The sequence below is a fragment of the Chiloscyllium plagiosum genome, unplaced genomic scaffold (assembly GCF_037043375.1).
Source record: "Chiloscyllium plagiosum isolate Xiang-an unplaced genomic scaffold, Cpla_swu_hap1 HiC_scaffold_20, whole genome shotgun sequence".
Classification (NCBI taxonomy): Eukaryota; Metazoa; Chordata; class Chondrichthyes; order Orectolobiformes; family Hemiscylliidae; genus Chiloscyllium; species Chiloscyllium plagiosum.
This window is the reverse complement of record NW_028270158.1, coordinates 52,331,310-52,342,972: the sequence shown is the minus strand read 5'-3', so window position 1 is coordinate 52,342,972 and position 11,663 is coordinate 52,331,310. Positions and strand designations below refer to the sequence as shown.

Genomic DNA, 11,663 nt, shown 5'->3' with positions numbered 1-11,663 from the left:
CGACAGGCCTTTCCACTTTGATCAGCTGCCGTTATCCATCTCCGGCTGAGTCTTTCATCAGTTTGGCTCATGGAGCACTGGCGACAGGTGTCACCAGAGACTTGTCAGTCGGCAGGCTCCTCAAAGAGGTCAGGCCCATCCAACAGGCACACACCAGGTTGCCAAGCCTCTGGGATGACCCTGGAGTCACCAGGAATTAAAGGCACTGCTTTCAGCAATCCAAGAGAGAAAACAGATCACCAAGGGATACACAGGCAGATGTGAGCTTTTCCTTTCCATTTTCTATGTATTTTCATAGAATAGAATCCCTACAGTATGGAAACAGGCCATTCAGCCTAACAAGTCCCACAGACCCTCCGAAGAGTATCCCACCCAGACCCATTCCTCCTACCCTATTACCCAACATTTACCCCTGACAAATGCATCTAACCTACATATCCCTGAACATTATGGATAATATAGCATGGCTAATCCACCTAACCTTCATATCTTTGGATTGTGGGAGGAAACTAGAGCACTCTGAGGAAACCCACGCAGACATGGGGAGAATATGCAAACTCCACACAGACAGTCACTCGAGGCAGGAATCGAACTCGGGTCCCTGAGGCTGTGAGGTCCATCTTATTTCTTATGGGAGATTAAGAAACAGGTTAAAAACCGAAAGAACTGTGGATGCCCTAAGTCGGAAACGAAAACAGGAATTGCTGGAAAATCTCAGCAGGTCTGGCAGCATCTGTGGAGAGAAATCAGAGTTAACCTTTCAGTTCGAGTGACGCTTCCGTAGAACAGGTTGTTGGATGATGGTAGTGAGAGGTGAGAGATCATAGGTTAAAATCTCTAAGAATACATCTGACTGGAGTTGGCAACTTGAGATACACGTGACTGAAAAGCCTTGTTGGAAATCTACCAGCTCCATTTTACTGTCCAACGATTTCTTCCAACACAACCCATACACAATGCCACTCCTGGCCCATGCAGTCACTAGTACAACACCCCATTCCTGCCAACCATCACCAACACCTCGCTCTACACTTTATCTACTTGGAATATAAAAGCCCTGTCACTTGGATGTAAAAGTTCTTAATGATGAATTTAGATCCTAAACTGGAATCTCCAAGCAGGAAGCAGAAAACAGATAAACAGAGAGGACCCAGAAGTCAACAGGAAGTGCTTTTATATATTAGATTACCTCTACAGTGTGGAACCAGGCCCTTCGGCCCAACAAGTCCACTCCAACCCTCTGAAGAGTAACCACCCAGACCCACTTTCCCTCTGACTAAAGCACCTAACACTATGGGCAATTTAGCATGGCCAATTCACCCTGACCTGCACATCTTTGGACTGTGGAAGGAAACTGGAGGAAGCCCACACAGACACGGGGAGAATGTGCAAACTCCACACAGACAGGCTGGAATCAAACCTGGTGCTGTGAGGCAGCAGTGTTAATCACTGAGTCACCATACAACTTGGATAGTTGTAACATACTAATCTGTAGGTAAATGTGCAAATGCTGTCAAGCAATCCAGTACCTTTCAGAATACAGCCTTTGTAGTGCTTCCTCAACCAGTTGATAAAGGAACATTTATCATATTTATATTACAAGCATTTGCATAGCACCTTCACTGTTTGAACAGGACTCCGTGTCATGTGCTGTGATGAGAATGAGAAATTACTGTGATATTCTGTCAGATGACAGATATGTGGAAATGACAAAAGTGAGGTTTAAACAAGGAATTCTATGCTTTGGGCTATAGCAGCTGAAAACATGGTCACCAATAGTGGAGCGATGAGAATTTGAGGAGTTCAATCAGACCTGAGGAAGTTTCAGAGATAGGGAGAGGGAAAAGGAAACAGGCATTAGAATTGTAAAATGGAGGCTTTGCACAGACAGGAGCCAAAACAGTCAACAAACCTCATGGTGCTGGGTTAATGGCAGATGGGAAGGGAACTAGTTCTTGGACAGCAAAGATTTGAACACACTCAATCTTAGGGAGGGTAGCAACTGTGAGGAGCTGAAGAGAATAATGATGTCTGGATAGTAGAGGCAAGGATGAGGATTGTCGTACCAGCTGAGGCGAGGCAGAGATGGAGACAGGCAATACAATGGAGGAGATAAAGAGGAGGTAATGGTTGGAAGTTCACCTTGAGGTTAAGTAGGACACTACAGTAGACGATTGTGTGGTCAGGTCCAGACTGTTCCCAGGACGACGCCTTCAGGTATACGTGAAACCAGAGGTGTCAATCCTAAAACAAGAGGCTGAGAAAACAATCAGCCGGGTCACTTCTTCCCAGCTGTACTACAGAGCAGAGGTGAAATGTTGAGGCCTCACGTCTTTTCCAAGATGGATAGCAATGTGTGTTGGAGGGTGAGGGATTCAATGGAGCAAGGTGAAAAATTGGAGCACAGCCATAAAAGCCATTGGATAGCAGAGTGGGCTCAATGGCCACTGGCTGTGCTATCCACTTCATCTCATTTGTCATCCTGCTATTGAAAATATATCCACTGTTAGTAACTGGAACTGTGCGGTAGTGAAGAGTTCGAGAGAGAGTAGTAGGAATATACCAGAATACATATCTCTCCAACATCTACAAATATAAGCCCACAGTTCCACAACCAACAGCTTAATTTTCCCTGGTTTAGTGCATTTACCTCACATCACTCCATTTTAAAAGCATCCACCAGCTTTATCAAATTAATGCTGGCAATCGCTGTGTGACTATAGCTCAACTCCTGGAATTTTTATCTAATTGCATCAAGTGGAAATTAATTACCTGAGACATGTAGGATCAATTTCTCCCCAGCTTTGCTGCTTAATAAAAGCATTGCAGAATTCAAACTCACACCGATCAAATGGTTTTTTTTTAATATTCAGTTTATTGATGAATAAAGTATAAAAATCTGAGTTACTAAAATGCTTCAAAAGGAACATTTTGTAAAACTCTGAAGTATCAATTAAAAAGTTCCACATAAGTGAGTTTTATACACTATCAGTGTTTCCCCTTACACACGCAAGATTAAATGTTTATACACACAGAATCAAAACATGACCCCCTCCCGACCCCCGACAGCTCATTTACAAAATGTTTTGATGCTTTTCTTTTTAAATTTCCAAAATAATTTTTTTAAACCCCTTTTAACTATTGTTTTTCTTTAAAACTGTTTTACACATAACAGAACACACTGACTGTTAATGGAAGTCCATGGAACAAGGTCTCAAGGTGGACCAGCCTCCTGCCCTGCTCTTTGTTTTTCTATTTTCATGGTAATCAAAATTACAAAAAATCTTTAATCTTCCACTAGCAGCTACTTTACAGAATCCAGTCAGTCAACAGTATTGCACTTTTACAACTGAGGAGGTTTTGTTTTTGAAAGGGGATAGCGGTACATTTGTGTAAAATCATATTGTTACAATGCTCCTTTCTTCAAATAAAATAAGTGGCTCGTTACAATATTGGTACAATTCTCCACATTATAGCAGGAGCTGGTTATAGCATGGATTTAAAGTGTCATTTTAAACGATTTTCTTGTTCAAATCCATACACAATGCCAGAAATCACTGGTGGTAAGAGGTGACAGTTGCATTTGGATAGCTCATCATGTATTACCTTGGGAAAAAAAAGTGTGTGCGGACATCACAAGTTTTGCATTCGGCTAAGGTCATTATTTTCCCCTTAATGCCCAGCATGTACCTCTCAGGTTGAAGTGGGCCAGATCCAATGGGGAAACGCCTGCTTATTTTACCCCGCCACAGCACCAGCTCTAAATCATTTAGAAATCCTTATTTTTGAAAAATCCTGGATTTCTCTGGTGGCTTTCACTCACCTCCCAAAGTGCCTGAGAGCTAGTGAAATATCGTGGAAGATATTGTCACTTGTCTCAGGGAAACTGCTACATGACACCCATCAGCCCGAAACTGTACAGTTATCTTGATCAGTTGAAAGAAACGAGGAAATACAAATCTTTCTGTTTAACCTCAGCGAAATGATCTCAGAACTTGTGATGCCATTGCAAAACAAAATACATAGCTTATTCTTCATTCTTAGCATATTCCTAAAGAATAGTGTTTTTAGTTAAACAAGGTGGCAGATTATACATTGACCCTTTTTTGGGCCATCTGCAGCCAGCTTCCCTTGACATTAATCTGCAGTGTCCTTATTGCAGTAAGAGTCAGTTATGGAACATACACTTGTGACTGAACAGCAGGGCTCTGAAGCAATGTTAGAAACAATGGTGGTTTAAATTGAAATACTCCAGCTGACAAGTGTGGGTAGTGTTTAGAATGAAGTTGTGTTCAACACCAGTGGGTAGTACTGCTGAAATGGTTGCCCGCTCTCGGTTTAGCAGCTGCGTACAGCTGTTAAGGTGCCAGCTTCCTGATGCCTAAGTCTGCCACTCGCATGGAAGCGAAAAGTTCCAACAGTTGTTGGCCCGGTGCCTAAGTGGGACATGTCTCTGCCTGTACTGAGATGAGTCTTGGTGTCAACTTTGTGAAGTAAACTTTGCTGGATTCTCCCTGATACTTACAGGAAACGAGATCTGGGCAAGTGCCCACAAGGAAGCACCGGAACAGCAGGAACACTCATGAGAAGGAACGTAAATTGAAAAGGAAAAAAAAGAATTCTGCAAAATTCTTATCCATTAAAGCCTCACCAATTGCAAGACTGTTTTAGAATTATTTTACAACATATATAATTACAAGAGCTTCAAAATTAAAGATTTACTCATAATGTCTCAATTTTATCCACAGATTGTGGATTCTTTATTCTATTATGAACTCTATTCTAAGCTTCCATTTATTTCCAACAGGAGTTGTATAAAGAAGTGTGGCACAGGGTATTGTGCGAAACTTCCACATGCTGTGTGATCTGTTGCGACAGACTTGAGGGATACAATGCCAGGAGTGAAGTGATAATATTATCAGAATGGCCAATCCCTTAGCTTTTCGTTATTTGTCATCCTGACGAATTTGGAATGGACAAATTTATGAGTTCGAGTCTATCTTAAGAAGGAAGTGTTGGTTGTCAAAGTAAAAACTCCAGTATGATTGGGTGAAGCAGGCAATAGGGAGATAACAAAGAAAACCAGTAAATGCTGCAGGTTCAGCAACTGATGAAGAGATTACATCCTAAAATATGACCTGTGGTTTTGTTCAGCCACAGTCTGAATGCAATCTGCATTTTTCCCAGATTTCTGATAACTACAGTTGAACATGCACAAATATTTGGGTCAATTTTTTCCTAATCCATTGGACGGGATTCCTGCAGGATCTAGGGTGACTTGAGTTTTCATTCAATGCAATATCACTTGCTGGTGATATCAGACAGCAGAAATCAAGCAGGCTGGAAACCAGCTGATCTTGTCAGTTTCACTTAAGGTTAGGCTAAAACTGACTCCTCCCCTGCCCCATCCCAGTCCTTCCAAATATTATTAGACAAGACTGCTCACATGCCCACAACTAATAGTGTGGGACGAGGGCACTAGACCAGTGTTACACAACACTAGTCAGATACCCAACTATAACATACAAAACAACCCAATTTCATAGACCAGCAACCGTGCGCTTTAAAGTTTAAACAGAGTCATTCCAAAATGCTTCACTTTCAGAACATTCAATTCTTCAAAAGCTTGTCTTGCTGGCCACATGACAGATTCAATAATTTTAGCACTCTGCCTTACAACAGATTTATCCTCAGCACTGAGGGACTTCAATTTAAACCTGGTAGTTACCTAACAATGAAGCAGATTACCACAATGGATAACAAATGTATTGTGAACCTTAGAAAGCACTGAGGTAAATTCAAATAGAGAGAGAAAACAAAATAGGCAGTACATAAAGGTTGGTTCCTCCTATCCAATGTTCCATCACTGCCTGGCTAAAATGTACTCCTACCCAGCCTCTCTTGCCTTCCTTTATTTTGGAAATACGCCCGAAAATAATTTCATTAATTATTTCACCAATTCAAAATTCAAAATTCTGACAAAAGTTTGTTTTATTTCTACTACTTGACACGCTTTTCATTTACAAAACCCCACTGGAGATGCAAAACACTGATGAATTCAAATTAAAAAAAAAGATACACAGGCGATCAGAAGAGCTGCAATAAATTAGCAAACACCAGTCACATAAAACTAGACTGTCTTTCTCAGTGTTAATTAAAATTGTATTTGCAATTCCTTGGGAATCTACAGGTTAATTAAAAGGTGATGAAACAAAATGATAGCTGTACCGTAAGAACTGGTTGCTATAGTGACAAGTGTGCATTACATTTTAAGAAAGCAGTCTGTCTAATAATGTGACTGAAAACTCATGTTCCGAAAGCTCAGACAGTTTGGTTTTTTTTGTGTCAGGTGTAAATAAGTTTTGCCTTTTTACAGACCTATCGTCAGGCCCACTGCTGTTTCCAACACCTTGTGTATAGTTAAAAAGATCAAACCATTCAGCTTTTGGAGTAAGATACCATGACAATGAAAATCAAAATGTTTCAGGGTGAATCATTTCAGAGCAGCTTACTGTGGCATGGAGAAGAATGGCAAAATAATTTGATTTCTATTTTCAATTAAGGACTGGTCAAAAGTGACAAGTGTCAAAAATCCTTGCCACATTTTGCTTTTGCTGCTAAAACAATCTTAGCTGTGCATCCCACTGAAAATCAAGGCATTGCCTGAATTTTGTAACTGCAAAAGATTAAATGACTTTGATTAATGATGTTAGGCACCAGTGAGCATCTTATGGTAATATCTGAACGGCTTTAAAAAGACAAACTTGTTCAACAGAGATACCTTCTGATGCATTACAATTTTGTTCATGTTATTCAACATAAGCTCCTGCAATATTTAGTTTTAGACATGTTCTAAATTCCAATCGATTCTGAGCCACAGATAATCCTTTTAGTGGGGGATTTGATGTAGTTTGAATACTTCTGGGCACAAAGGTCAGCTGTCTCCACTGAGGATGCTCAGTGGTGCAGTGCATTGTGGGAACATGTCTAGCGAGATGCTCAAGGAGGACACATTCCCAGAGTGCACTAGGCTCCCAATACATGAAGTATACTGTAGCTCCACTGACGTGGATTCAAGTGCAAGTGGTCGCATATTTTCCCTGCAAAAGAGGCTTTACGTGAATCTCTGCAGTTAATACCAATATGGAGTGAACTGCGAGTGGCATTCAAAGGTTAGTTGTAATTGTCTGTACAACACATATAAGTATCTATGTACACAAATACAATGTGAAAATCTCTCTCTTCACTCTCGATTGTCGGTGATCCCCTCTCCTTAGAAGGCATTCGGCAGTGAAATAAGTGCTCTCCATCAACGCTATGGTTTCCTTGCTTAGTCGTCACCTTGGCAAAATACTGTTCGAGTTCACTGTGAATTTACAACTGTCCATCCCTGGAAGAGTTCATTGATCTCACGAGCTATAAATAGAGCTTAACTCTCTCATATTTCTGATAGGTCATATTTCACAATCATTAGAAAAGACTCCATTCAGCTATTTGATACAGGACATGAGTAGACCGTTTTGACAACTGTACATAAAAGTGCTTCCCTGGCCCCAGTTGAAGCAAGTGAGGCTGAGAAGGAAGTAATCGATCTGTGCTGTAGAAAAATACAATAATATAGTATCTGTTCTAAAACTTCTGTTTCTCTCTTGTCAACATGCTCGAAAAAACACAGGCGATGTTCTTCAACCATAAGTGGAACGGAGGCCTTTGACCTTCTTGCATTCAAACGTGACGTCAATTAGCAGGCAGTGGCCACCCACCCTGGGAGCATAGTCCGAGTGACCCAAAAACGGTCCGACCAGACAGGAAAATGACGTCATCCTATTCACTCTTATTAAGTGCATAAACCGTTCTAGTCTGTGCCTGCGGAGAGTCTTGCTGGTTATGAACGCAGGTCAGCGAACTTTCCCTGCACTGCTGAAGGCCCGCTCTGGCAAGAGAAACAAAACTCTGGACCGGAAGAGGGAAAGCCATGGTCGCCTCTCCTGGGAAGTTCCAATGCTTCGTTCCCTCCTTACTTAATTTTCCCTGGAAGGCCTCGGATTGTTGTTGCCACTCAACCCTTCTTGTGTACTTTAACAGATGATGGGCACACCGTCCGTGTTGAAGATCATACCTGTGGTTGGCTCATAGGTTCCAGCCAAGTGGTACAAGTCCTCGCTATCCTGGTATTTCTTGGTCTTGGCCATCAGCTCATACTGGTCAAGGTTGACCACCTGACACTTGTGGGAGATGGTCTGGACATCGTTTTCGTCTATGTGTGAAGATTGGTACAAAGCACGCTGAGGGGGCAAGAGAAGGAACAATATCACAGACTCATACCGGGCGGATGGCAGCCATTTGACACTCCCCCCATTGTATCCATGTTGGTTATGAATACACTATTCCACAAACGTAGACAACCCATCGGTATTTTGCTTTTACACTAGATATGGACAATGTGTGCAAAGGAGCTTGGTGACTCTTGTATACACTAAAACAACTGAAAAAGAAATCAAAACCTGTCTCGACATCAGGTGCAATCATTTTAAATTGCACCACTTTTATGTGATGCACAGCAGCTTGCACCTGAAGAGGGCAGCATGGTGGCTCAGTGATTAGCACTGTCGCCTCACAGCGTCAGGGACTCGGGTTCGATTCCAGCCTTAGGCGACTGTCTGTGTGGAGTTTGCACATTCTCCCTGTGCCTGTGTGGGTTTCATCTGGGTGCTTCAGTTTCCTCCCACAGTCCAAGGTGGATTAGCCATGCTAAGTTGTTCACAGCGTTCAAGGATGTGTAGGTTAGGTACATTAGTCAGGGGTAAATGTAGTGTAATAGAGTAGCGGAATGGATATGGGTGCGTTACTCTACGGATGTTTGGTGTGGACTTGTTGGGCCAAAGGACCTGTTTCCAAATTGTAGGGGTTCTATGATTTTATGAATAATCCATCAAGTTGGATCCTACCACATTCCGGACTGTGACATGAAATGGCCCAGGGATTTGGTAATGCCAGTTTTGAGAGAAGGAGAAACGGTCAGTGCCCTGTGAGATCAGAGGCTCATGGGGTATGGGGCCTTGGAGCTTAGTTCCCCAGGGGTGGCTCTGTGGTCAGCACCGCTGCCTCACAGCACCAGCCACCTGGGGGTGCGATTCCAGCCTCGGGTGACTGTCCGTGTGGCATTTGCACATTCTCCCTCTTTCTGCGTGGGTTTCTTCTGGGTGCTCCGGTTTCCTCCCACAGCCCAAAGATGTGCAGGTCATGTGAATTAGCCATGGGATATGCAGGATTACAGGGATGGGAGGATAGGTGTGGACTCAATGGGATGAATGGCCTGCTCCCACACTATTGGGATTCTGTTCTATGAAATAGCTCAAAGTCAAGATACAGAAAAGGCAAACATATCGAGCTGCCACTCTGCTCTTTGCAAGGAGGTCTTGTCAGTCTCCTTTTGTACACATATAAAGAAGTATTGGAAAGTATCTTATTTGTCTGCCCCCAATATGGCTGTTGGTATATTTCCTGTGTGGCATTTTGGGGCTCTTGTAGAGAACTCTGCTTAGAGTCTGAAAAATGAGGGTAAACATGAGGCTGTCCCAGTGGCCCAGGAGGTTAACATCCAGTGAATAGGTGAAGTGTGTGTGTGTGTGAGAGAGTGAGAGAGAGAGAAGCCCAACTGGTGCCAATCCTGAGACAATAAGGACACCACAGTTGGCATCAGCACTTTCAGGTCAGGTACGGTAAGAATTGCTATGCAGTGTTCTGTGGCGGAGATGGATGTCTGGATGTTGGAGGAAGATCAGATTTATATTGCTTGTCATGGCTTCTGACACCAAAAGCGAAGAGCAACACTCATTACCATTGATCATTAATGAATAACAATTAGTGGCCAATTATGCAAGATGCTGGAATACAACTGAGACCAAGTGGTCTCACAAAGAACCGCAGCCTAGTACAGTAGCTGCTATGAGGAGGAGTGACAGGCAGAACCCTGTAAAACAGGACTAAACAAGTTGGTAGGGAGGATAAAACATCTTCAGCCTTTTATAACTGGTTAAATGGGAGCTACACAGTTGCTTGATAATAGGTTCCAAAAAGGAATGAGGTTTGACAAGCTAAACCAAAAGATGAGTAAAAATATGACAAGTAACAGTCAGATAACAACGCCTGCCCTGCTAATCTGAACTCTGGAGTCAGAATATAATCAGGAAAAAGAAATGAGTTGCTTGTTATTTGTAATATTCATTCCAATTTTGGACTCTGTTCATTAGATGGGAGAGCACAAGGCAATATCTGAGCTACACTCAGATGTATGAATGGGTTAAAGGTCCATGTCTGAAATAGACCAAAGATTGCTTTCCAAACTTACCTTGCCATTGTTGAGTTTTTTGGCCAGGTTGGTCTCTTCTGGGTGGTAGAACCATTTGACCCGGACCACCATGTTGTTACCCCAGGACTCCCACATGCTTTGAATCCTGCCAATGTATGGAAGGTTGGGGCGGCCAGCAGAGAGGAAGACGGCGCAGTCCCCCAGGCGAATGATTTCTTTGCCTCTGACAATCGCTTTGTAGAAGAGCTTCTTTGCTTTTCCCTTCATTCCTCTCCTCTATAGAAAGAATGAAGGATGTTAATCATTGCCCACAAACGGTAGATGGTGCAGCAACAACACATAGTCATTGACTGAAGAGGCATAGATATGAAATGTAAGGATACTTAAATGGGCTAGTTTCTTGAATTCATTAAGGTGTAAGCGGGGTTACTAGTGAGTTTTGACTGCACTGTACTCAAATATTGTAAATGCAAATACAACAAAGTCTTTCTTTTCAGACTTTGTTATTAATGGCAACAAATGCTTGTGCAGAGTGATCTATGAATACTGGACTGGGTGAAAAGATCTCCATTAATATGTAACTCCTTGAACAAATGCAGGCACTCAACAGACAGTGCAGATAGATAGACTGAGATTCTCTGAGCAGCTGCCAATCCAATTCAAGTTCTACAAAAATAAACTAGAATCCTTTTTAAAAATAAAGTCAATTTGCTCTGTAAACTAGAGTTGAGTCCTTTTCCCTCCCAAGTTTTTCTGAAGTTGTCTAGAAAAATGCTGTGATGTAGTAAGCAGTTGCTGTTAATCCCCTGAGTGTGACAAACTTGCCGTGAGACTACAGGCGAATCACAGAAAAAGGAACAATTAATCCGAACTCAGAATTCGGATGGAGCAAGTCTGATCCTGTCTGTTAAATTCCTTATGTTTGTCACAACGAACTACAACCTGCTGACCTCAAACAAGTGCTTTGTGTATTAAATAAAACTGAAAGAATTGCAGATGCTGTAGACCAGAAACAAGAACAGAAATTGCTGGAAAAACTCAGCAGGTCCAGCAGCATCTGTGAAGAGAAATCAAGAGTTGACGTTTCAGGTCCAATGATCTTTCCTCAAAACTTTGGGTCACTCAACCTGTTAACTCTCGATTTCTCTCCACAGGTGCTGCCAGACCTGCTGAGCTTTTCCAGCAATTTTCTGTTTTTGTTTCGTAGATTATATGTGGCTAATTAACTAATGTGGAATTTCGTTGAGACCAGAACTGTTCAAGCTGCGGTCCTGTTTAGGAAGATCCAGCCCACAAACTACAACGAAACGCTCTCGGAGGATTAAGTAAAGTTCTTTTCAATTTGTGCTTA

General features: G+C 42.2%; 1 protein-coding gene across 11 annotated transcripts in view; it reads right to left on the bottom strand.

The window, feature by feature from the left end:
- Window positions 1-2,852: 2,852 nt before the first annotated feature.
- tnrc18 (trinucleotide repeat containing 18) overlaps window positions 2,853-11,663 on the bottom strand; it is a 179,791-nt gene continuing 170,980 nt past the window's right edge. For all 11 annotated transcript variants that reach the window (XM_087997943.1, XM_087997941.1, XM_087997949.1 and 8 more), the window contains 2 exons: window positions 10,352-10,588; window positions 2,853-8,285 (listed from right to left, as the gene is read on the bottom strand). In XM_087997943.1, coding sequence (XP_087854069.1) covers window positions 8,079-8,285; window positions 10,352-10,588 — 444 coding nt within the window. In that variant the 3' untranslated portion in view covers window positions 2,853-8,078. The remainder of the gene's footprint in view (window positions 8,286-10,351; window positions 10,589-11,663) is intronic.